Source organism: Lathamus discolor, chromosome 6 (assembly GCF_037157495.1).
Source record: "Lathamus discolor isolate bLatDis1 chromosome 6, bLatDis1.hap1, whole genome shotgun sequence".
NCBI lineage: Eukaryota > Metazoa > Chordata > Aves > Psittaciformes > Psittacidae > Lathamus > Lathamus discolor.
The window spans coordinates 37,772,945-37,799,639 of record NC_088889.1 but is presented as its reverse complement, the minus strand read 5'-3'; the positions used below and the strand labels follow the sequence as shown (position 1 = coordinate 37,799,639).

At 45.6% G+C, this 26,695-nt stretch overlaps 1 protein-coding gene across 3 annotated transcripts in view; it reads left to right on the top strand.

The window, feature by feature from the left end:
* The window catches only part of IFT43 (intraflagellar transport 43), a 48,297-nt gene that overhangs the window by 12,366 nt on the left and 9,236 nt on the right, over positions 1–26,695 (top strand). For all 3 annotated transcript variants that reach the window (XM_065686060.1, XM_065686059.1, XM_065686058.1), the window contains 3 exons: positions 4,633–4,700; positions 18,427–18,459; positions 18,937–18,983. In XM_065686060.1, coding sequence (XP_065542132.1) covers positions 4,633–4,700; positions 18,427–18,459; positions 18,937–18,983 — 148 coding nt within the window. The remainder of the gene's footprint in view (positions 1–4,632; positions 4,701–18,426; positions 18,460–18,936; positions 18,984–26,695) is intronic.

Genomic DNA, 26,695 nt, shown 5'->3' with positions numbered 1-26,695 from the left:
TTTAGGGAAGAAATTCCTGATAGCTGTTTAACAATATGAGCTACACCTTTACATGCTATGATAGAGAATATTTGAAGCCCCCCAAGAACTTTCTCTGTCTCAATAGCACTTTTCCAACTAAAGAAAGGTTAGTGACCATGAAGAAGGACAGTTTGTGGATGAAATGGAAATCCAGTATTTTCTGCTAGGCATTTAAGACATGCAGAAGTCGTTGGAGGGTGTTTATTGAAATTAGATGTACTACTTTGAACTGTCTGTGGACGTAATGAAGAGGGCTAGCAGAGATGGGTTGTTCTTTGCAAAAAGCCAGGGCTCGCATAGATCTTTAATTGATCTGGTTTTGACATCATATACTCTCTGAAATCAGTATAGACTGTGTTATGTGGCTACTTGGAAGCAGCAGGGCTATTTGACTTACAGCTCTTTAATTGACAGCAGTCAGAACTAATCCATCAGGCCTGGTTTTGGAGATTTGTGTTTCCTCAGTCAGGAGCCTCAGGCAGCTGTCTGGAGGGGAGGAAATTTGAGACTGGCCGTACTTCTTCCTTTCTGCACCATGGTCAGTGTTGGCTAAAAACAAGGCACCTACATACTGTATAAAATCTCACAGTGTTCGTGTATTCGGCAGAACGTAGATCCCACACATTTTAGGAGAACAGAAACTTGACAGAAAAATTGTGTGTCCTCTGTTGCATGCTGCAATGTCATTTGAGTCCCTGCTTCCCTGTACAGAGAGCTCCCTGTTTCAAAGGAGTTGTCATGTTGATGAAGGTAAATTAATCCGTGCTTCCAGACCCACCTGAGAATCTGAGTGACCCAACATGTCTGTAATCTGTGTTGTAGTAGGTCCTAAAAGAAACTTTGCTGGATTCTGAGGATCCAGAGACGCACAGGGTTGTTGCTTCCATGAGGAAAGCAACATCCAACTAACACCTTCAAAACTGCAGACATGATCTGACAAGTAGCATGGAAATTTTTGACTTAATGGGGAAGCCAAATTAGAGTTCTACATCTGTCTGATAAGAAAGGGCCTGACTACAGATAAAGAAGAACGTAGAGTTTCTCCTTTAATGCAGGAGAGATGGAATTCAGGCCAGTCATTTTTCGAAGGGAGAGATAAAATTCTGATTATAGTGGTAGTATGAAAGTGTTGGTAGGAAGGTAGCCTGAGAAATACTGGAGAAGTGCCATCACAAAAATGGTGACCTGGATTTCTGAGGGGGAAAAAAAAAAGAATAAAAACCTAAAAAGCTGAGATCATGGCAATGTTCCTTGAAAAGGAGACTATCTGCAGAAACTAAGGTAGAAGAAACCTTCTGGAGGTGAATAACTGACAAAGCTTAAGTGGGAAAGCAAACCACAGCAAGTAAGTGGTTAGTTAATGTGAAACAGACTGAGTAGCATGATCTGAGAGAGAGCACTGTTGTCAGGAGCTGGTGGAATCTCAGTGTTTTGAACACCAACATGTTTTGGTGGACAGTTTAGCTTTTGCATTTGGGAACATACATAAAAATCTTGCCCAAATAATACGTAAGTACCAACAAGTTCTGATCATTTAAAGCCCCCAGTCTTTTTTCACCAAAAAGGTATGTTCAGGAGCACATTTCCTCCATTACGGAAGAACAGTGTCCTCTGTTTCTGCTCTGCTCTCTCTGGGGTTGACAATCTTCCCACTTTTTGCCTCAGGCTCTTGCTTGCAGCTTCAGTGTCCCTAACTGTCACCACAGTATGACAATGTATGACATTGCATTCTCAATTGTAAATTATGCTGAGGTTTTGGAAATGTGAAAGTATATGAAGGTAAGTGTATTTACTTGACAAAAGTGCATGTGGCATGTGACCTTATTATGATACTTTCCAGGGAACTAACAAAGAAAAGTTACTTATCCTCAGCTGACAGTTAACATTGTCTTTCCTGTTGCTTGTCCTCTTGTAGGCAGTTCAAAAAGAATTACCTGGTTTATTGCAAGAGGAATAAAAGACCTGTAGGTATATGTGAGGTGTTTGTCAGCGTCTGGCAGACATTCAGGCTTGCCTGGTGTGTGTGATCATAGAATCACAGAATGGTTAGGGTTGGAAAGGACCTTAAGATCATGTAGTTCCAACCCCCCTGCCATGGGCAGGGACAACTTACACTAAAGCATGTCGCCCAAGGCCCTGTCCAACCTGGCTTTGAGCACTGCCAGGGACAGAGCATTTACCACTTCTCTGGGCAACCCATTCCAGTGCCTCACCACCCCCACAGTAAAGAACTTCTTCCTTATATCCAATCTAAACTTCCCCTGTTTAAGTTTGAACCCATTGCCCTTTGTCCTTTTGCTACAGTCCCTGATGCAGAGTCCCTCTGCAGCATCCTTGTGGGCTCCCTTATATACTGGAAGGCTGCTATGAGGTCTTCATGCAGCCTTCTCCACGCTGAACAGCCACAACTTTCTCAGCCTGTCTTCATACAGGAGATGCTTCAGCCCCGGATCATCCTCATGGTCCTCCTCTGGACTTGCTTCAGCATCTCCATGTCCTTATGTTGAGGACACCAGAACTGCACACAGTGCTCCAGCTGGGGTCTCACGAGAGATCAATGCAAATACGTAACATTGGCAAGACATTGGAATTGAGCCCCTAGATGCCATGAAGTCATCCGCTATGCAGAGACTGAGGCGGTCATTCTCATCCTCTGATGTGGAGTGTCCCGCTTGATATATGTTTGATCTGAAGGCTAGTTTTGGTGATGAGGGAATTAAATTGCAGATGCATTGGAATGCCCTGGAGATGTGTTTTCCCTCAGCCTTAAGGCCCAGGTTCTTTGGTGACATTTGTTAATTCCATGCACCTTTGTAAGGAGTTGTGAGGCTGTGTGTTGGGAACATGGCCGGCTGGCTATCAGAGGGATGTTTTAAGGGGAAAGGGGTTGTTTGCATGCGTGGGAAGGATCCATGTGTGAGGGAGTGTGTTTTTTGAGGTAGGGGGGTGTGTGATAGGAATAGGGATGTTTATGTGGGCATGCACGCCCATATGTGGTGTGTTTTTCCCCTTCTTCCTGGGCTCTGGGTGTGTCCAGATGAACTGAATTCAAAATGCTCCTTTTTTGGCACTGTAGTCTCTTCTCTGGTTTGGCATCTTAAGAATCTGGGGGAATCATTTAAAGTTCAGAAAACTCCATTCAATTGGGCCCCTGAAGGCTTCACATTCTGTGACATGGTCATTCCAGTCGACTGAGCTCTGTCCCCTGCGGATGAGCCCATATAAGGAGGCTGTTTCCTGCGTTTCACGCTCCCTGCCTGTCCCTCTGCCCTCCTGTGCTCCCTTTGCTGAAGAAAGCTGGTATTTTGGGACTGCAGCTCCTGCCTCATTCCTGCTCCCTGTTTATTTTTGGAGGATGACTATTTTTGCTCCTATCAGGGAGCTATGCAGGGTCATGCCCCGTCCCTGCAGCAGGCAGTGGCTGCCCCTGGCAGGGTCTCTTCATTTCCCACACTCGCAAACAATGCTTCTGCTTCAAGAAATAAACACGGGAGACCCTTACCATCAGGGGTTAGCTCAACTCCTTCCTCATTTGTGGCAATAGGTAATTTGGCTTTGTCTCAGGGTTGACCCCACCATACATGCAAGGTCCTGTCTGTCAAGTCAAAAATCCTCAGGAGTCACCCAGTTCATTCCGTTAATAAAAGCTGTTGGAGCCACCTGTCCCCCCATCATTGCTCCAACTTACACTCCTTTTCAGTTACCATTTTTTCCCTGTTTTGGGACATCTTTTACGCATCATCCTTTCTCATGATGCTCCCTTCACATGCCCCTGCAACCCATCTTGCCTCAATGGGTACCACAATTGGGAGCTGTATAAACTGAAATTCATCCGTTGGGTTCACCATGCCTCCCTTCACCACTGCCTGTTGTGCAAAGCATGGAAGGCACTGCCTCATGAGGTGCTTCAGGCAGGAGGAACAGAGCCCAGAACTGCAAAAGGAATAGGCTGCTCCCACATGGTGGGAATTCATAGTCCTGTTCTTTGAAAATCCCCATCGTAACCCCCAGGCTGAATTCCTGTTTTCTCTTGCCACACGGGGCAATGCAAGATAATAGCAGGGAGTGCCTTTAAGCTCCAGATGAACTTCCGCTTTAGCATTTCAGTGGTAGTGCCAGGTTTCATCTCAACTAACTTTAGAAGTAGTTGGTATGGCTGGCTGTATCTGCACTTCATCTAACCTCCTCTTCTAGGCAGTGGACAAAAGCAGACACTTTTTAGGAACAATTCCCAGTCTAAAGCAAGATGTCTAAAATGTGCTGACTTGTATCCTAGGAAAGATGTAACATGTGATACCTCCCACTGAAATGTGGGCAGCAGTTCCCAGTAGCCATATTTTGCCAGGAGAATACATCATCTGTGGATCAGTCTGCTGCTGTACTGTGTGTTCTGGACAAGTCAAAGATACACAGATGAGAAACTTGTCAAGATACTGATTAGAGTAATATTTGTCTTTGTTTTATTTTATGAATAGACAACATTTTAAACAGGAGCTCTCCAGCTATTATTTGGTAAAGTTTTACATTAATATATGTGTACCTGGTGTCTCAGTTGGCTTGACTTTGCCTAGACTGGAGCTGGCTCTAATGTGTCTCTTCTCTGTTTTAAAGGGTCCACCACCTAAACCCCCACGCCGGCAAGGAGGCTGGGCAGATGATGCTGTACTGGCAACTACCAAGTGAGTCCTCATGTTTTTCTTTACTAAGAGGGGCTTAGGAAAGGATTGAGTATCACTAGTTGGGCTTTGCTGTTACAGGCATTGGAACAGTTTTTCTAGATGTTGTAAATGGTGTGTGTCTCTCCTTCAAACCATTTGAGATACTGTTCTTGCTTGGTTCTGCTGGCTAATGCTCTTTGTAAATTGGCCAGTCTGGGCCACTGTGTACGTGTCACTGTCTGCCAGAGGCAGTGTGTTTCTTACCTGGTATAGTAGCTGAAAGGAGTCAAGAACATAATAAGCATGTTAAATGCAGGGGCAGGGAGGGGGGCATTTGACTGGTTGTGCCCTTTACAGGAGAGTGACACATGACAGTGCCCCACTGACAAGAATGCAATGAACAGTTCAGGATTCAATGATCAGCCTTGACAGTAAAGGTGAAATTTGTCAATGTTTGTGTGTGTATGGGGTTATGGTGTAATGGAAATGGATGGAAATGGTCAGCGATGAGAGACAGGAAGAAAAAGGTATACAAATTGTGGAGTGTAGGTTGAGAATCCTGGTGCTTATGAAGGACACCTAAGGGAAAGGAAACATATGGATGTGATAATAGAATAGGCATGAAAACTGAAGGACAGTTCAGACTGGGAGATGACTTGGTTTCAAACTATTTGTTATTTTTCAAGCTGTAGAGTTGTGCTAGTGTTGTATTTCCTATTCAGAGAACTGAAGGGCTCAGTGACAGAGTGGTGTGAGATCGCTTGTGTACATTAAGGCCTATAATAAGAGTGTATATGCCTGACATATACTTTGGAGGCAGTGATTTATGGAAAAATTTTGTATTTTCTTTCCTGGAACCCTGAGAATAGGAGAGGACATCCAGAGGGGGGTGAGAAGGGTGTTCTATATTCTGGGGCAGCCTTTCTGGAAAACAGTGCTTTTCTGGGAAAATTATCATTCTGTCTCTGAAGAATAAATAGCTGAAAAGGTGAAGACTGGAGTAAAGGAATAAAGATCTCAACCTGAGCTCCTCCTGCTCCTCTCTAGCTTAACTCTGATAATGGTATTATTTTGCATAGGCTGGCTGCAGCTAGAAGTTGCCATTGCAAAGATGCACTCACCTCAGGGTTATAATAAAAATGCCACCAGTGATCCTGGTTCTTTGCAGGAGCAAGCAGAAGCTTTATGGAAATGTGACAGCAGAGAACAAGGGTGAATGGCATTGTTTAGGAAAAATAAATTATGTAACTGTTGGCTAGGTGAAGGTCTGGATTGGAGGTAATACGGTTATAAAGGGCCTGGAGGACAGTGCCTAATGTGCCCTGGAGGACAGTGTGCAGGTTCCTAATGCAACAGCAGTGTGACATGTGCTACTTTGAGATGTTTTCCATTGTTTGATATGAACCTCATCTGATATATTTAGAGCAGTAGCTATCAGCGGTGCTTGTCCAGTGTCCCAATTGCATGGTTTACAGATACAGCAGGTGTACGGAGTAAATGCTCCTGTGAGGTTGGATTCAATTCAGTTGAAGAAGCAGAACAGGAGGTAGAAGCCTGCAGACCTTTCTATCTGTGAGACCCTGCAAAATGGGACATGAGGTGAAGATGTGCCCCTTGCTCAGTGACGCATATGATGCTCATGTTGTATCTGGCAGTATTAGTTTAATTTGTATTAAGGGCTTTTATTGAATAGATTTTATGAAGGAGAAGTTTGTTCTGACTTCCTTTGGTCATGTGAGGTACAAGGATTTTGTACAACTAGTTCCCCTGTCTTTTCTTTCCTTCGGATGTGTATTCTCCCCAGGGTGATCTCTCTCCTTGTCTCCCTTATAAAAGTCTGAGATGCTGGCCTGTAAGGCTGTCTTTGTGACATATCCCAGAGTAAAGCCTTCATGTGAAAAGTCTGAGTCATTGGCTGATGTCATACCAATGTTGCTGTAGCTTTGTTGTTTCTGTTTTCTCAGGCTCTATCTCCCCACAGCTTTTCAACCAGTTTGACTCAGCTTGGAAGCCTATGAAGTTAACTTGATTAAATTTCACTAATTGTAGATGTAGTTAGAATAACATGCTTCTATTGATATATCTGATGTAGGTATAAGAAGTTTTATGCCAGTGTAACTGAGCCTACACTTGGGAATTGTATTTCTCTAAGTAATTTGTTTTTTCAAAATGGACAATATGAAAATTGTAAATTCTATTCTATTCCTTAGGCTGTGCAGAGAGGCTACAGGTACTTAAACTATTTTATACTATACTTCTAGTTCAAAGTCTTATCAATGTGACATCATTTGAAAATGTTCTTTTTGTTTCCATTTGGCACATATTAGAGTAAAATTTAATTTGCAGCCTGTTTTTCTGTTTTTCAATCTTTGCTGCTGCTTAGTCCCTTCCCTGCCCAGCTCTTGTCATACCTAGGTAATCTTGCAAATACTCTCACCATCTTCCTGGTTCCTTCCATCAGACTACTGCTGTCTCAGACTGTTGCAAGACAGGAAGAGGAGGAGTGCCCTTAAAGTTTTCCAGCCTGCAGTTAGTTTTGAAATTAAATCGCACAGATGGTGTGCAAGTAAGATGCACTATTTTATCACGAGTTCCCATTGCATTTGCAAATGTCAGGTATTTAAATTCCAGAAAATTAATAAAATGCTGCCTTTAGTGATAAGTTTTCAGAAGTTGAGCGTGGAAAGATTACTTTGCTCTCCTGGTATCTCTGTAGAACAGCTATCATTGCTAGGAGTCCCGTTTTGTAAATCTGGATAATGAAGAGGACTGCAGGTAAGTGTCTGAGCAAACCCTCAGACCAGTCCTCTGCAATCACAAATAAATGGTGCAAAATAGAGACAGAAGTCATTTTCCCTTACTGGTGGGGCCCTCTGCACCTGAGTCTGCTGGCTTTATTTAAATTAGTATTCAAAGAGGAGAGTCAGTCTCTATGAGAAGAGGTAGTCCCAGCAATATTCCAGCCCCAGTATTAGAGGAAAGGGGACCAGCCAAGAACCTAGACAGCCACTTGGGGCCTGGTACCCTGATGAGATTATATAAATAATAGTAATTACAGCTGGGTTTGCTACAGAAGCAGTTCTCTAACCACTGGATGGAGCCCAAGTGCCATTCTGAACGCTGTGCTGATGTTCTTAATGTCATCAGTTTTGACACTTGTGACAAGCAAAGCAGAGGTTTATTGTCAGGTTATCTCATGCATCAGAAAGAAGAAATACAAAGCACCCGCCAGTGGGATAAGGAAAGGAAAAAGTTTTGCCTACTGGTAAGGATTTGACAAAGGAGAGGTACTTCCAGGATCCATTTAATTCCAGCCTCTGCTGGTCTCATCTGACTTTCTGTATAGAATTACTGCCATTTTCTTCCCTATTATTATCTTTATTTCTTTGCTTCTCAGGACACTTCCAGTTCACGTGGGTCCTTTATCCCTTTGGTCTTGCAATCAGCCCCTTAAAATTCATACAGTTCTGCAGGCAGCAGCTAGGATTGGTGTGGAATAAACATGGCTTATTTCAGGTGGCCCTACAAGCAAATGCAAGTGCTGCTTTCAGTAGGAAGTCCCTTCCAGTGCCTGCATGTGCACTTCCTTTCCCTACAGGGATTGTGGCAGTTTAGCAACAAGTGCTTCAGCTACAGCTGATATTTCTCCTTTCTGGCTGGTAGGTCATACAGAGTTGTAATAATCAAGACTTATTTAGAAAAATGACCATGCTGAAACTTTTGGGACAGAAGTGGTGGTATGGGATTCAGGAATTCATTTAACAAGAAGGCGAATATTAAGGGCCTGTAGGAAGGAAGTGGATGTGGTTGGGGTGACCTTTAGAGCAGGGTAACCCAGTCTCCGTGTAGGTATCATTTAGGGCTCTGGAGGGTGGGCAATGGCGAGACTGCACCCTGGAGATGGAGGAAAGTTATTTAAGAGATTAAGCAGTTTTATGATTCAAGGTCTCTAGAGGTAAGTAAAGTTAAAAACCTCCTGTTTCAAAAATATGGGTTTAAACTATCCTGTGTTGTAGCTATATGAAATGACCCTGGAGAGTGTCTGGTTTATAGAACCTCTAGCCATCCCTGTTTTGCAAGTGGGAGTAGTAAAATGCTCACGAGTTTCTCTGTCTGACATGGTAGGGGAAGCTTTTGTCATTGTTTTCTGTCCTCTACTCCCAGTCCAGCAGTGTTGAGGTAAATCTCAGGCCGGGCTTCCCTGTGACACTGCCATGTTAGGGGCAGAGCCAGGCTCCTCACTGTGGGGAAGACGGCCGCCTCACTGAGGACATCTATGGATGTCCTTAGTGATGGGAAGAGCATAGGCACAAAGGATCAAGGCTGCCAAGTGAGGGGGCACAACTTGGAGAAGAAAGAAAAGGAAGTCTGATTAAGTTTTGTCTTGAAGTGTCTGTTTTTGGGTTTGTCCCTGCATTGATCTGCAAGGGAATGAGGCAAGTAATGGCCCCTTGGGGACCTTCAGGACTTTCCTCTCAATGTCAGCCGTCATTTTCAATCACCCTCTCCCTCCCAGCCATTAATTTTGGCCCAGGATCATGGGGACTTGTCCATCTATCACTCCTAATTGACACTAAATGATCTGTCAGTTTATTGATGAACGGCAGGAGTGGAATTGTCACAATATATTTTACTTTCTAACAACTCCTCCTGACAATTTTACCTTGTCCATCTCACTCTCCTCACATAAATCTCTGTTGGCCTCTCATTCCTTCTCTTGGGCTGATCTGGTGCCAGCCGCCTCCATGCCATCGGCACGCATCAAGGACATCAAGATGGTGGTGAGCAGCAATGTGCAGGCCCAGGGTGGATTTTTCCTCTGTCTCCCCCCACCTTTTCTTTTTTCCTTTTTTTTTTTTTGATTTAATAGGCTGGATGTTCCAGGAATGCTAACAGGCTCTTGTCCCTCCATGTCATTGCTGGGGTGAGCTCTCCTTGGTGTTTCTGTTTAGACTCAGTAAAGATAACTGGCAGGGGAAGGAAAGTCCCTAAAAGACAGAAGAGTCACCTGAGAATCCCACAGTACCACGGCTGTGATGGGGGATTTTTTTCCTTTTAATCCTGCTTAGTGTGACTTGCAGGGTTTCCTGCAAAGGGAAAATGCTAGAGTTGTGTCTATTCCAGTGTCTTTGCAGTGCCCAGAGGAGCCTGATAAAAGAGTTGGGGTTTCTGCTTTTTTTCTTGCCTTTTTTTTTTTTGTTCTTCCTTTTTTGCCTTTTTTTTTTTTTTTCTTTTTAAGCTAGATTTTTGTTTATTTATTCTCTGCTGCTGGAGTTTTCTTTGACTTCTTTTTCCTGAAAGGCACGGCAACGGAAGAACTGGTAGGGCTGTAGCCTCTTGCTCCATTAGAAAATGAAGCCTGCATGACAAAAATGGAACAGGAGTGTGACATTTTTGGTAACAGTCCATGTAAGCTGCTGAGGTGGCAGATTGTGCACGGGGTAAAGTCTATTTGATTTTTATGATGGAGGAAAGAAACATCTTTGTTCCTTAGTTCTCTGCATCTCCAAGGAATTTATCAGCAAATTCAGGGGATAGTATCCTTGCTGTCCCAAATATTTCTTATTTAAAAAAGAAAAACCCTCTTGAAGAACACATGCAACTTTGCAACCCTTTTGTATCTATCAAAGCCACAGCTAAAAACTTGTCTGGCCTTTGTAGGTCATCTCTAAATTGGCTGTGAAGTCTAGCTTAATGCAGTTTACCTGTGGAAAGAGACCTAAGATGACCTGATCTACTTGCTTGGCCCTATTTCCCCATCCCCCAGTTCCCCTTCCCATATAACCCCTCTACTATTGTGCAGTCCTTAATCCAGGTTCTTAAAATATCTTCTTTCAGAAGCTCTCAGATGGCAGCACAAGGTGCTATTCTTTAATAAACACCTAGTTCTTTCTAGTGTTTTTCATTTAAATGTTTTCAGTGAGGCCAACCACAAGTAAAAGGTCTTTGGCCTGGTACTTCAGAATCATGATTTTGTTGTCTGTTATCATAGAATCATGGAATAGTTTGGGTTGGAAGGGGCCTTCAAAGGTCATCTAGTCCAACCTCCCTGCAGTGAGTAGGGAGATCTTCAACTGGATCAGGTTGCTCAGAACCACATCCAGCCTGGCCATGAATGTCTCCGTTCAATGTCTCCATAAGCAACCTGTTCCAGTATTTTATCACACTCACTGTAAAGAATTTCTTCTTCATCTCCAGCCTGAATCTCTCCTGTTTTTAACCCTGCTAAAAAGTCTCTCCCCATCTTTCTTACAGGCCCCTTCTAAGTACTGAAAGGCCACAATAAGGTCTCCCCAGAGTCTTCCTTTCTGCAGGCTGAATAATCCCAACACTCAGCCTCTCCTCAAAGGAGAGGTGCTCCATCCCTCTGATCGTTTTTGTGTCCCTCTGGAGCCACTCCAACAGGTCCATGTTTTTCGTGTTCTGAGGACTCCAGATCTGGATGCTGTACTCCAGGTGGGGTCTCACCAGAGCAGAGGGGCAGAATCACCTTCCTCGACCTGCTGGCCATGCTCCTTTGGATGCAGCCCAGGATACGGCTGGCCCTCTGGGCTCTGAGCACACACTGCTGGCTCATGTGCAATCTTTCATCCACCAGCACCCCCAAGTCCTTCTCTTCAGTGGTACTATCAATCCCTTCATCCCCCAGCCTCTGCTGTGGGACTGGAAAAAAACAACCAAACTTAGATACTTTTGCCGTGCACTCTAGGTCTGTCTTCTTTAGCAGTCAGTTCTTCCACATAACCATGAGGATCAGAGAAGTGTGCTTTTCCCTTTAAATGGAAACTGAAATGCTTCTGTAATCTCAAGAGCGATTTGGTGTGAGAGTTGGCCCTGGTGCTCACTGGAGACTGAGGACGTGATTGCGTGGTTAGGAGCCCCTGTTCTCAGGGACCAAAGATGTGTGGTGGATACCTCTAGAAACTGCAGCGCTGTTTTCCCACACAGCAGGAATTTGTATTGGGTGGTGTTGTTTTTTCTGTTGCTCAGTGGGAGCTCTGAGCAGCTCTGCTGGTCAGCTGTCTACCCGAGCGAGTGGGGGAGCCCTGGGAACATCTGGTACAGGATGATGCAGTGAGTAGGCTGAGGTTCAGTGACCCTCTGAACTCTCTGTCAGCTTGTTCTTTTGTGCCAGTTCCTGAAGTCTTGCTTGCCAGAGCTTTCCTCCTTTGTTGTTTCTGTTAAGCAAGCCCATGTATTAGGACACGAGGAGAAACACCACTTCTGCTAGAGACTGATTGGTGCCTCACAAGCCATTTTAGCTGGAGCCAGCTAGCACGGTGTCTGTCAGATCCTTTCCCCCAGAGCATGCTTGCTCATCACTGCATCCTGCTCGCTCCAGTGCCATGTTCTAGGGCTGTGTGTTCAGCATGTGGTCCAGGCAGCCCAGGGATTCTGTGAGAGGCAGAAAGCATATGGTGGGATCATCAGTTTAAAAGAATGCGTGTCTGCCCAAAACTGTTGTGGAGATACAGATAGCCGTGTGCCCCAGGGCTTGGGAAGTGGGTGAGTGTGAGGTGACATCCCGTGACAGCAATAAAGGTTTATAGTAGTCCCTGCTCTGCTGAAATCAATGGCAAAACTTGCCCTGGTTTTAGGAGATGTGAGGATTGAACATCGCTATTTAATCAAGGCAAATCTGGCTTTTCCAGGCTGCCACAGTGCAGGGAGAGGGGGTGGAAAATGAAGCAACTGATTGGAGCCCCAAGGAGGGTGCAGTGGAAGAGCTGAGAAGACACCTTGTGGTAGTGCTTTCCAGCATGGGCTACAATTCTGTTTTACATACAGCTTTGACGAATGTTTTTCTATCCCTGTGCCTCTGCAAACAAGCAGTGACCACGACCCGCACTTGGAGAGCTGGGAGAACTGGTCAGTTAGCACTTGTGTATCGTATTGGATGTGTAACTTAGTTGTGTCTTACGCTGTTGAACAAGATGTGACTCGTAGCTCACCACCCACTCACTGTGGTGATGGGCACTAAAAAAATACTTGAGCAAGAGACTACGGTGTCCTTTTTAATCTTTTTGTTCCCCATCCTCCTTCAGGCCTAGACCTGAATCACAGTCTATGCCCTGGAGGCAAAGGGCTCTGTGGCTTCATGTCTCTGTGGGCTGAGCCCGCCCGTTGTTGGGCACTGAGGTGGGTATGGTTTTGGATGGAAGTGCAGAGGCAGAATGCTGCCCAGTGAGCCATCTCCATCTGATTGCGCCTTCAAAACAAAATGTATCTCTGTGCACCAGGACGTTCCCCTTTTTCCCATTTAATTCTTTTAGCAGGGGGGCAGCTCGAAGCAGCTTTCTGGTTCCACGTGATTCATACAGAGAAGCGGTTGAGACATGCCAGGAAATACGCTAACACGCCGGCAGATGAAATCTTCGCCCCGCTGCCAGGGCCCTGTGAAGTACCGAAAACTCCCGCGATCTCGACGCGCGGCTCCCGCGGTGCGTCCCGCGGTGCGTCCCACCGCCCCGGGGGCAGCCCGCACCCCCCGCCGCTCGCACGTGTGACCGCTTCCGAAGTCACGTAGCCGCTCCGGCGCTCGGCTGCTTCCAGGCTCGGCAGCTGCCCGGGGGACCGAGGACCGCAGTCTCCGCGGGGAGCCCGGGCCTGGCGCCACGCCGCCAGGGCCCGGCAGAGGGCGGCCGCTGCCCGGCAATGCGGCGGCGTCGGCGGGCGGCCCCCGGCAGGGCGGCCGTGTCGGGGCCCCGAGCAGCGGCGGCAGCGGCCCCTGCGCTGGCGGGGCGGGAGGGCCGGCGAGAACGAAGCGGTACCATGGCAGCGCTGCCCGTCCGGGCAGGGGCAGCCCTAGCTCCCAGCTCACTCTCGGCCTCGGCTGCCGCCCCGCCACGCTAGCCCGGGCACGCCTGTCCAGCCGCTTCAGTGTTCGTCCTAAGCCCCCGTAACTGCTTGCTTTACCTCTATCTGCGTTGGCCGCCCTCACACCTTCCTGGGTGTGCAGGAGAGAACCTCTTGCGCACTGGCCTTCTGGCACCCGGCTGTGGCTCCGTGCACGATTGAAGTGTGTCTAGAGCTCTCACGAGCTCTGGACATTAAAAGATTTCAAGGACATTTCCCCCCATTCATCCCAGTTATGTCCCCTGCTAAAATAGGTTAACGGTGTCTAATTAACCACTGCACATTGTCATGCTGCATAAAGATAGCATCCTGGCTGTTCTCTGAGCCCTGCTACTTTATCTCCATTTAGATCTCCGTGGTAGTCCATTAAATGGGAAAGAAACAGTTTAACAGAGATGATGTCTACATTAGAACTGCCTTTCACCCTTCAGCTTAGAAGTTGCAGGCAGCTCCAAGACAGCGCATCTGTGCATTAGGGGGGTGTGTGGGGCAAAGCCTTGGGTTTGAGGTTTAACCCCATCTCATTAATGTGGAGAGAGGATTCCTGCTGTCCAGAACTTGAGTGAGATCAGATCTATAGCCTCAGGACACAGGTGGGAGAGAAATAGGTATTCTGTACTAGGAGTTACAAAACATGGGGTTGCATGGGGTCAGTTATGGTCTTCTGCCCAGTTTCTCAGCTATTCAACATCCTGAAATAGGGGGTCAGCAGCTGGCCAAAGCCAGAGGGAGTATTTTGGGATTTTGGTTATGTTTGAGAGCACAGACAGCCTTGCAGTGAAACGGAATTCAAACGGACCTGTCCAGGTGATGGGGCCAGTCCGTATTCTTTGGCCTTCCAGATGCAATGGGCTTATCAGAGGAAATAACAGAAACAGAGGTATCACTGCCTCACAAAAATTGGGGGTGGCTGATGTATAATACATCAGATTGAATACATTTCCGAGCTCTGCTCCCAGGATTGTTTTGTTTGCCCTTACTGGAGTGGCTGTATCTACAGTTGAAACGTAAGTGCTCATTTTATAGGCACTGGTTGCTGCCCTCCATGGGCTGTCCCTCCTGTTGGAGCAGACAAGCTGGGGCAGTGCACTTCTTGTTGCTGAGAACATAAGAAAAGAGAAAGAAATCTGTTTATGCTGGCTTGAGTTTATGGTCTGTTTTTTTCCATGCCTGCCTTCACTCACCACTAGAAAGCTGTGCCCAAGTGGTGAGTGAAAAGGGTGCTGTGTACCCAGGCCTGATATTCCTGAGGGTTGAAATGTTGGTCTCAACATGTTGCCATTGGCATTGATAAGCTGAGAGGGTTCTTGGGAAAGTACTCCAGGATGCTTAAAGCAATGCTGTAACTTCATGAGGAATGCCTGCAGGGCTTCCTGTAGCACCTGGAGAGCAGAGACAAGCAGGTGACTGTTTCTGCAGGAATAGTATCTCTGTGTACAGAATTTATAGATACATTGATAGAATATTATGGAATGGACAGGGTTGGAGGTAAGACACCTTTTGCAGTCTTCCCTAGTGCCTTGAAGATTTTTAACCTTAGGACACAAGGCAAAGCTTGTCTTTCATTTCAAGGCCACTTTGTTAGGTAAATTTACGTAATGCAATTGGGCCAAAAAAGAAAAAGATTATTCAGGAACAAACAAAAATATTTTGTGATTATTTTTTTTCCCAGTCTGAAACAAAGAATGAAAAAGTAATTGCCATCAAACAAAATGAAAGGAAGCCTTATAAAAAAAAGAAAGGAAATAGTAGGCCGATTGGTATCTTCTTTACCTAACAGCTCAATCATTAAGGTCACAGAGAGTGTAAAACATGCAGTTCCATCCTGAACTCTGGAAGTCTCGTGCTATATTTACAGGACAGTTCTCTACCTGTGAGCTTATCAACTGGTTTGAGATACCAGTTTCATCAGCTAATGCTATTCCAAATCAAACTTAACATGAGCCGGCTTCAGTGTGCACTCACAGCCCAGAAAGCCCAACCGTATCCTGGGCTGCATCAAAAGGAGCGTGACCAGCAGGTTGACGGAGGTGATCCTGCCCCTCTACTCTGCTCTCGTGAGACCTCACCTGGAGTATTGTGTACAGTTCTGGTGTCCTCAGCGTAAAAAGGACATGGAACTACTGGAACAAGTCCAGAGGAGGGCCACGAGGATGATCAGGGGACTGGAGCACCTCCCGTATGAAGACAGGCTGAGAAAGTTGGGGCTGTTCAGCCTGAAGAAAAGAAGGCTGCGTGGAGACCTCATAGCAGCCTTCCAGTACCTGAAGGGGGGCTATAGGGATGCTTGGGAGGGACTCTTCATTAGGGACTGTAGTGACAGGACAAGGGGTAACAGGTTCAAACTTAAACAAGGGAAGTTTAGATTGGATATAAGGAGGAAGTTCTTTACTGTGAGGGTGGTGAGGCACTGGAATGGGTTGCCCAAGGAAGTTGTGGATGCTCCATCTCTGGCCGTGTTCAGGGCGAGGTTGGACAGAGCCTTGGGTGACATGGTTTAGTGTGAGGTGTCCCTGCCCATGGCAGGGGGGTTGAAGCAGATGATCTTAAGGTCCTTTCCAACCCTAACTATTCTATGATTGTATATATTAGCAAACATATCTAGTACAGGTGACTGGAAGCAAATGTCTCACCGATACAGAACAGCAGTAATTTCTTGCTCCTGCTCCTGTGCTGTTGGCATTTAAATGCTCTTTATAAACCACAGCACTGTCAGCATGAGAGACTTCAGTCACCCACTGCCACCTTTGGACCCTGTGGCATAGGGAGTAGGGTGTTCTCCTGGCAAGGCTGACCGTGGGGCTTTAGCTTGCCCTAGAGAGAGGAGAGAACTGTCTTTTTTGACAGGAGAGCATTCTAATACCTGGGCTCTGAGGTTAAAGGGGTTAGTACTATTCTACCCTTCTGGTTTATGAATTTGTTCCCCAAATCACTCTTTTTTTCCATATAGTGCAATTATTTCATCATTTCCTTTCCTAATCTAACATAGTGAGGAAAAGTTGAGAAAGCTTAAGTCTTGGAATGCAAGAGAAGTAGTCTCTGCCTCTAGGACTAACACATGACTGCCTTCCCTGTGGGCCACCTGGATATCTGTCATGACAGGGAGCTCGAAAAAAGAAACAGAAATTGCTTACAGGGACAGCAGGAGTGACCTTCCCTCTCCTGGGAAGTACAAACACGTGGAGTGTTTCACTCATGCCTCGGGACAGGAGATGAGCAGAGATGTGCGGAATGTGAGTACTGAGGAATAGAGTGTTGTTTGGGGATGGGCAATTATCAAGAGTAATGGAAACAAGCTAAGAAAAGGTTAGATGGAACCTCCAGGAAATCATCTCACTGTGCAAGGCTGTGCAAAACCATCATTTGGGATGTTTGGGCTCAGTGAGGGCAAGGCTCTGAAGACAGGTGTGGGAAGCAGTTCTGTGAAGGCAGAAGGGAGGAATAGGATAAAGCTTGCATCATTTTTCCATCTCTGCCTTCTCAGATTCTGAACTCCGGTGACAGCTGGTGATTGGCTCTCTAAAACCATCCCTTTCTTTCTCCATAGTATCAGCGGGTTCACAAAAAGTGCTTTGCACTAACACTGGGGAGAAGGATGGAGCTGGACAGTTGCTCCTCATTGGAAGAGCTCTTCCCTGAATTCCCCAGCTCCATTGCTCTTCTGTTTCTTCTGGTGAACAGAAGGGTGCAGGTACAGCTGAAAGCCTAGATGCAGACGTCACCTACACAGATGCAGTTCTGATTATAGCAGGGGATATGACTGGGCTCACATCACTGTTTCAAGGCAATTTTTACCTTCTCACAGACTACAAGCTTCAGGGAGAGCAGTGGAGACAAGAGGCTTTCTTCTCATAGCTAGACATCCTCTGTGTTTGGCTTGTTGCTCTTAGAAGAGTAGATTATTCACAGGAGAGCTAGATGAGGACTATAACACTAGAACAGAAAGCAGATGAGGAGAGGCCTGTACCATCTCTTGAAAGTGATTTGAAAGGAGCAGTGCAAGGTAATGAAGCAAATTCTCTTATATCTTGGTGTGTCTTGGGACAGTGCATGTGGAAGGGGAGAGCCCCATGTATTCTTTGTCATGGCACTCTGACTTAAAGGGAGGGGAAAATATTCCCAGTGCATAGAGATGAAACTTCACTCTGCAAAATGGCCAAAGCAATCAGCGAGTGATGGAGTAGCTGCTAAAAAGAAACCTGGCATTTAATTAACTTTTCAAAGTGCTGGTTCAGCAACCTCCATGTTTTACATTTTGAATATTGAACAAGCGTCCCTAATCGGGACTGAATTACTTCTGGGTTTGCTGGGGTGGAGAGCAAGGGAGCTGCCATTTGCCAGTGCCTCCCCCCTGCATTATTATTATGAACTCCTGTTAACTCAGCCAGATCAACCCTGATTTACTGCAGTGACCGCATATACTGACCTGAACTTGGCCAGCTCAGGTGGGCCTCCTAACCTACAAAGGCAGCCAGATAATCTTCATGCATGATCAGAGGGAGGAAGGACCTGTTGATCTCTTAGGGGTAGGTAGACAGAGCATAGCATACTCTTCACTCCTTGATGTGCCGACCTGTCTACCCAGGTAAGGCAACTTTTACCTGTGGCTAATGGCAGAGTGGATGAAAAAGTATCTGAGAAACTAAAAAAACAGGGAATATGGCTCTTGCTGTATCTGGGCAAGGCTGTCTCTTTGGGCCCAAATGGTTCTACTTCAGTCTGATGCACTGAATCCCTGGTTTAATGGTCACTCAGAACTCCTCAGATTGTGATGTGTTATATCAGACCTGGTGTAGGGACTGTTTTACACAATAACAGTGATATAGAGAAAGGTGCAGTTTTAAAATTCTCTCTAGCCTTTTATAAGCATAAGCCTTTCCTTATCTTGCAGGTCAGGAAGAAAACATGCAGAAGAAGTAGAAGAGTAAGTTCCTATTGTTGCTGATACTTCTTCCACATCTTTTAATCTGATCTCACGGAGAAGGGACATGCGACACCAAGATCTGGAACTTGGAAAGGGTGTAGAGCCTGACATGAATTTATATGTCATGTGTCCTGCAATGAGGCAGGGCTTGTCATTCTGTAGTTCCGTAGATCTGGAGTAGGTGTTAGCTCTGTCATTCCCGTATGACAGAAAGAAGGAAAAGTAGAAAACATCCACTTCCCTCCCAGATGCACCCCAGGCCCTACTGTCTGCAGCCTAGGAGTTTGTCCCAGGTGCAAGGCATCTTGCTTAAGCACTCTAAATGGAGGGGTGTGGAGGAAGGTCAGTCTGCAGGCTAAATGTACCTGGGGACTCTCCTCTTAACAGGCCATGAGGCTTGTGGGGAGAAAGGGGACACAACAAGATGTTTTTCTGGACTTGCAATTGAAATTCATTCTTCCTTGTGTTTTGCTGCAGCCATCGTCTCAGACAGCAGAGCCTGGAGGCATCAGATGATGGAGGAGGTAAGGTATCAACTACTGCAAGAACTGCCTGCATGCGTATCTGGGGGTTCTCCAGTAAAGTGAGCAAAGGCATCTTGTAAGAAATTGCAAGGAAATGAACCACCCTAGGGGTAAAGAAATGTAGGAGCTGCTTGTCTCCCCAGCTGCTGAATGAGGGAGAGTGCAAAGGGGATTGAGAAGGAGGATGAGGAGTGAACCTGTAGTCTAACTCTGGCTTTTTGTTAACACAGAATGGTAAAGCACCTTTGGGAAGAAAGAAAGTGTCAAGGACATGCTTTTCTCTATGATTACCACCACATGGAGAATAGTGGACTGGGGCAAAAAGAGAACTAAAAGAGCAAGAAAAGGTTAAGAACAGGGAAGAAATCACTGCTGTCTCCTAGTTTAGGTGATAGTATGCTCTAATTAAAGTCTCTCTTATGGTTTTATGGTAACATCCTTGTCTTGTTCCCATCAGGACAAGTGCCTGCACCACTCTCCTGCGGTCTCTGTCATGAGGGAATTCTTAATTTAAAAAATCCTCTTGCTGTAATCTAAGATCATAGATCATAAACTAAACATAGGCACTGGTGGGTAATCCCATCAGATCCCTGTACAGGCTGCTGTGAAATCTACTGGGCTCCTGATTTAGCACTAGTTTTCCTCATAGTGTATATCACCTGCTCTTCTCAAACTGGATGACCCAGGAGAAATCTTAGGAAAAATCCGCAGTATGGATTTCAAGACAAGCACTAGAGAACTGCAGGGAGCATAGAATTTCATTAATGTCTCTAGGAGCTACCTCAGCTTTCAAGGGCTAATATAAAAAGTTGCATCTGTGAAATATCATCAAGCATTAGAAGAATTAACAGGAGTCACAAAGGATCAGACATCAGTATGGTTAATGAGATTAAATGAAGACCCATTATTTGGGTCTTCTAGACAGATTAAGCATTGCAACATATGACCATATGACTGCCAGAAGTGGCACCTTTATAGCATTGGCATCTTCAGAATAGACTTGATTTTTCCCTTGGGAAGTTTCTTGGGCTTCTTAAATTTCAGTGTGTGTCACTGAGCCTGATAGTCTGTTCTGAACAGCTCTTTGTTTGCATACGTGCCGTCCTTCTTGTTGAACCTTGGTCTTGTATTCAGAGTATAATAACTGTCTTTGCTAACCAGGCATAAAAATGCTTGCCACGTGTTTGCAGCATGTGACTTTCAGTGCTCCAAGACCTTGGGTAATAAGTACAGAATAGAACTGATGCAGAATGTGGTATGAAGACATGGCAAGTCCTAGTACACTTCAGTTACTTATGTGTGCCTAACCTAGGGTTAACAGTTGAATTCAGATTGTTGCAAACCAGAATTCAGTTTTGGATTAAATCTGTGTGTTAGAAGAATCACACTAATCACACTAATCTGATCATGATTCCTACCCAGACCGTTTCTGGTACAGTCACATACACTGGGTTGTAGATCTAATTTGCATATAGAAAATCTCTAAATGGATCAGTGCATTGCATGCTTGTCATCCTGTTTCTGTGGGGACATTAAGCAAGCTGTTCTGGGAGAGGAGTTTTCCATGTGTGTTCAGCAATTGCAGTGAAGAAGAGTGACATATAAATATACTCCGGAACCTGAATAAAATTACTTTTTTAAATAAGCAGAGAGATACCCCCATGGCAGGGGGGTTGGAACTAGATGATCTTAAGGTCCTTTTGAACCCTAACTATTCTATGATTCTATGATACAATAACTGTGCAGTGTAGAAGGAAGGGAGTAGAATGCTGTGGCTGTGCCGTATGTTGAGCTGTATCAGCCTCCTCTTCGCACAGAACTGCACTTGAGCTTGTGTCCTTAACTGTAACAGTAAAGCTCAGATTCTAAACATACAAAAATCAAGACATTGGTGTATGGATCCCCAAGGATGGGTCACGGTTATTTTGTGCTGCATAATGTGTTAGCTTGTACACCTTAATATGAACGGGCACAGTTGCGTAATGATTGCTGCTGTCAACCAATATATTTGGATCGCCTTCCTTTAACCTATTAGAAAGCTGAGCTGTACCATTCCATTAACATTGTTTGTCCCCCATCCAACCTTTTCACTAGAAGAATGAAGGACAAAACTATACGCCCTTAAAAAGTTATTCTTGTGTATTTGAAATGTGCTCAGCTGTGATCATTTATACATCCCCAACACCCAGATGCTCAGAATTTGCAGTCCAGAAAAGAGAGTGTTACAAAAGCATGGGGTGTAGAAAGAGCCCAGTTGGGCATGTGGAGAATGGAGGGAAGATTGTACACCCAGATGAGAGTTTTGGGCTTGATATGCCTCATGTTTTCAAAAATAAAAGTAGAATTCTGTCACTGCCCCTGGCCATTTACCCTGTGGATGAAATGGCATCTGACGCTGGGGAATTTGGGAGAGAAGGACAGTCACTTCTCATGCTGTGTGGAAAGACAGAAGCAATATGGGAAATTGTAAGTGGGGACTTAATGGAACTATCTGCAATTTTAGCTGTTCCTTACAGTTGCACAGGGAAACTCAGAAGGTGCAGGTTATCCATACTGCACAATACAAACCACTAAAATACTAGCAATGAGGTATGTTGGCTCAGATCATGCTCAGAATTAATTTTCTCTAATCCATATTTCTTCTTCATAAAGGCTAGTCAAGGGCAAGAGAGCCATTTCAAAGAGGAGCCAGTTTTGAGTCACAGGAAAGCGAAGACTTGGGTTTGACTGAAAGAACCATTTGCTCCTGTAAAACTCCAGGCTGGAAAGACTGTTTTGAAAAAGTGCAGTGTCTCTCCAGAAACAGCTCTGGAATGTCTAGTTGATGGATATTGGGGTTTCCTACAGCACCTGTTGTGAGCTTAGTGCCCATCCTTTTGAACGCACACAGTATGTGCTAGTATGAAGGCACAGCAAATGGGTAACACATCTTTGCTAGGTGGATGTGTGTCCAGCTGAAGCTTGTCATGGGGGGGCCCACGTCCTCTGCATAGTGGGAAACCTGCTTTAGCAGGATTTAATGCATCAAACTTGAGGAATAATAAACCTTCACAAGCAACATAAAAGTGTTTAATTCCTAAAGGACAGGCCTAGTTGAGTCACTTTTGGCCAGAGGCAATTGGGGGCTTAATGCTGTGTATGTAGCAATCTGGGCAATCTGAGAGAGAGGAGTTCAAGGGTAATTGCTCAATTTTCTGTCCATGTCAACAGGGAAAAATGGGCAGTAGTGACTAAGCTCTGTATGGTAGGGAAACTGCACAAGGTGAGAGATGGGAGACTATCAGTGGCATTTAAAAACTGCTATCTACAGGGTACTGCTTCCTTTTCTGTAGCAGCCAAGAGCTTCTCCTAGATGCAGGCTCTTCTTTGCCATGAGGTGGGAGGGAAGGCAGAACTATCAAGTTCACGTTGAAGGGCTTTCTCCTCCCTTTGGTCCTTTTTCCAGCAGGGCAGTAGAGTGTGCTTTGACTTTGCTTGGGTATTTTATTTGGCTTTATTCTGCTTGTGTGTCACTTTCTGGCATGCAGCTACAAAGGGTTGTTTCCTATTGGTGTGAGAAATACTGGCATTTCCTTCCCCCCAAATCAGCGAACTGCTTTGTTCTTTTGGCTAAAAGTTTCTTTGTTGTTCCTTTCTTGTCCAGCAGTTCTGCACTGTTGAATTGCACTCCCCCAGATGCCTGTCTCCTCACTACATTGCCCTTTGATTTTTCACCTCAGCACTCTATGTGGGTTTGTTAGCTAAAGTTGTCATCTCTCTCCCAGCTATTGTTCCCCCATAGACTATTGCTCCATCTTCAGAAGTCCCTTCCCGCCTTCTCTCTGTTACACTTGGGATTCATAGCTCCTAGAACAGGGCTTTTCTTGGAGGACTGGGATGTGATGTGCGATTCTCTGTCTGCAGGAACAACGGCTTGTTATTTAAAGTATATAGTGTGTTTGAATGAGACAGCTGATTGAAATGAAAGCCTGACTGCTACACAGACAACCCAAACCTGACCTGCAGGTGAGGAAAGCTGCCAGGAGACAGTCACTAGATCTGTGCCCTCAAGGCAAAACCCCTTCCTGCCTGCTGGGAAGCCTCCTCAAGGAGGCAGAGCTGATGATTAGGGTCATCTCTTTACAGTGTCAAACCTCTAGAAGGACTTCTTACCCTTCTGGTGAGTGCCAGCAGCTCCTTTGCATTTGAAGAGCATGGGAGTCCAGGCTCTGTGCACAACAGAGGAGGAAGTGGGCATATGCCATGATCCCCACATCTTTATGGGGAGTTATATCTGTCTGTCAGGTGGAAGACAGCCTGCACAGGATATCTGGCACTTGGAATTCACAGTCATAAAATACCTCTTGAGCTGCATACAAATACACACCAGTGATGAAATTTCTCAGCTCTGCTTAGAGCATAGAGCACAGAGGGGGTTATTGTTGGCTCTACCATTCCTGATGCCAGAATGCCAGTTACTTCGCCTAGTGAGCTGCTGTTTTTACAGAACACGCCAAGTGCTGGTGGACTTGAAGGGGTGGACAGCTGTATTGGCTGAGCGTGAGGGTAAGAGAGTGGGGAATTTGCAGGAGTAGTCAGGGATACGGCCAGGGGGTGGTTCACAGGTTCAGTGGGGAAGTGGTCTGGGGAGAGCTAAAATGGATGAAAAGTTCTGAGCATCCCTGAAATAGAAATGGAGTGGAAAAATATGGTGTTTTGGAAGTGGTGTGAATGGGCTGAAGGGATGGGCCCAGGGCAGAGAGTGAAAGAGACTGCTAAGTTTCTGGGATTCTTCACTGGGCCTTTGTGTGTGGTTCTGTCAGCACACTACAGTTCTCCCCTTGGCGGCTCCCCTAACATGCTGTCTGAAGGCTCTGTGCAAGGTCAGTGAAGGGCAGACGCAGTCCAACTGGATGGCTTCCACTGAGCTGTTGGTCCTGGCCAGTTTGAACTCCTCCAGTAACTGCTGGCATTTTGATCTAGAGCCTCTGATGTTGAAGGAGAGCTTCCTCCTGACAGCGATGGGGGGGTGAGGCGGGGGGGGGGGGGTGGGGCGGGAGAGAAGGGAATACGTCCCAAGAGATATGTCTGAAGTCCTGTTTGAAGCAGCAGACTACTGGCCAGGGCAGTGGGTAGCTTAATTGCAAAAGGGCACACACAGATTTTTGGGGGCTGAAAATGATGGTCTGGGTAAGCATCTTCCATCACTAAATTGTGTGATGTGATAGATACACAGTCTTATTGGGGCTGTGATTGCTGAGTCCATAAGTGTAGTTGACGGACTAGGTTTACCTAAAATACCCTTTAAGGAAAAGCTCTTGAAAGATGATTACAGAATTGAGACACCATCATTTAAAACTGCCTGAGGCAAAGTCCTTTGAAAATTGCAGCAGTGGAGGGACAGAGAGAGGACTGCGTAGCCCTTGATTGTAGTGTCATTCCCTCAGGACCCGTCCCCCCTCCTCCTCAGTTTCTCATCTGATATGAGAGAGGGCAGCAGTAAGATTCCTCATCTGTCTTATGAAAATCTGATTCTGAGTGGCTCTGATCAAAACCGGCTGGCTGTCAGCAGCGGTGGCCTTGTGTGGAGGGAGGGAGGGTTCTGAGAAGTCACTGGATGTGGAAGTGTCATGGGTGCTGCCGATCAAAGAGGCATTTTTTAATAAATATATATAAGAAAAATAAAAAAAACCCTAAGGTTTAGCATAAAAGAAATGTAGTTTGTCTTGTTTTTCCAACGTAACATGAAGAGGATGAAATAGAATCAGACATGCCTGCTCCTGAGCATACTTCGCAGGAGCATCCTGAGAAGCTGCTTTTCCTGCCACAGTAATGCTCTAATGCAAAATCACTCATCTCCAGAATTGCTGAGGAGGTTTTTGTGTTTCTGAGTTCAGCAGACCCTCCCTGGGCATTTCATGCCTTCTCATCTGCTGCCCCACTACCTCCCAAGTATGTTTCAGCCAGAGAATACTGCAAAGGAACAGGGAACAACAGCCTTTGAAAAGAGGAAAACAGATGTTACTGAAAAGGAGGGCAGGCATAGTGCTCTGTCAAGGTGCTGTTAGTAAGGCTAGGAGGCATGTTACAACTCTAAACGCTGATAGCCTCAGGAATGTAGTGGACTCCAGGACCTGAGTCTGGCCTCCAGTCTCTTCTGTCTTCTGCTGCTGGTGAACACGCTTAGGCATTAAGAGATTCCACGTTCAGCCATCAGTGTCTGCTCTTACTTCTTGACAATATAACCCAGCACTGAGCCCAGCAACTCATCTGACAGGGCTGTTCCATGCCCTGCCTCTCTTCACATCTCCTAGGGCTTGAAACTGGCAGGGGCTTTGTGCCAACAACAGCCTTGGGAAGTAGCAAATATGCCCAATGCCTGTCCGCAGCATTCTCTCAGGTGAGGAAGAAGCTATGCCATGCCATGCCATGCCGTGCAGTCTGTGAAAGCACAACACTACTGAAGCAATAGAGTCCCAGATGGACCACCCAGCCACTCATCTGCCTAGCTGACAGTATCATCGAGCTTGGTGGCTGAAGGAAAAAAATATTTTGTCTGAAGTAAGGCAAATGCATAATCTTTTAATGCAGGACTGGAGAGTCAGTACTGAATCTGCTGCATGACCTCCGCTAGATCCTGTGAATCCTCTGGCACCCACTCACTGCATGACTTTTCCCATCAGCTTGGTCAGGTTGTACTGTTACCATTCTCTTGTCAACAGGGTGCTCTGGTACGTGGGACACTCGGGTTGTCTTCCGCTTGTCTCAGCTATCAAGGCAGTGCCCTAGTAGCTGTGGTACTGCCTGCTTTTCACTCGTTTTCATCTCCCTGCTGCCTGATCAGGCAGGTATGTTGTTCCATATTGGGCAATTTCAGTCAGGGAAAGACATTCCTATGAAATTAATATCCAAGCATCCAAAGGAGTGTTCTTTATCCTCTCCGTTTGCCTGCCGCTCTCCTGAGAAAACTTCCAAGAGGCTTCAAGCTTGTTTGTGTGTTCAGCAGAAGCTATCTGTGTCCCTTGTTCCTTACATTTTTTTGAAGATTTTTTGCCTGTTGCTTTCCACTTTTTTCTTTCCTTTTTTTTTTTTTCTATTTTTCATTTTTCCACTTAGAGAGAAAAATTATTTATTGCATTGACATGCACTAATTAAAGCCATTTTCTGGTATTTGGTTACTGAAGTGTTTGATGTCTCTCTGACAAGACCATGAAATGCACAGAGTGTCCACAGGGACAGAATTTGCTGAACACGGTGCTTTGTAAATGAGGGGACACAGTGTCGCAGCAGCTCATGAATATGAAACGCCCATGATACTACCTCAGTGGACTTGGGAACACAGATGAATCCTGTCATGTGCTAAATGAGACCAATTTCTTTCACTTAACTTCATCTTCAATCAGACCTTCTTCCATTTGCCTGTTTAAAATTCCCCAAATGTGATGCAGAAGGTAACAGCATTCAGTAAAACAAAGTTTTGCAGCAGCAGAAATATTGTAATGATTTAAGTTTTACATTTTATGAGCAAGAAACTTAAACTAAAGTTAGTTTCATTCCTATGCCTGCTTAGTGGCAGGGGACGGTCAGCTCCAGAAGCACTACCCTCTTCGTGTTCTTTGGATAGAGCGGTGTATGGACAGGAAGGGCAGCACATTCCCCACTGCAAGAGTGTCCACTGAAGTGGCCTTTCAAATACTCACCCAGCTGGGGGGAAGCAAATGAGACTATGTGAG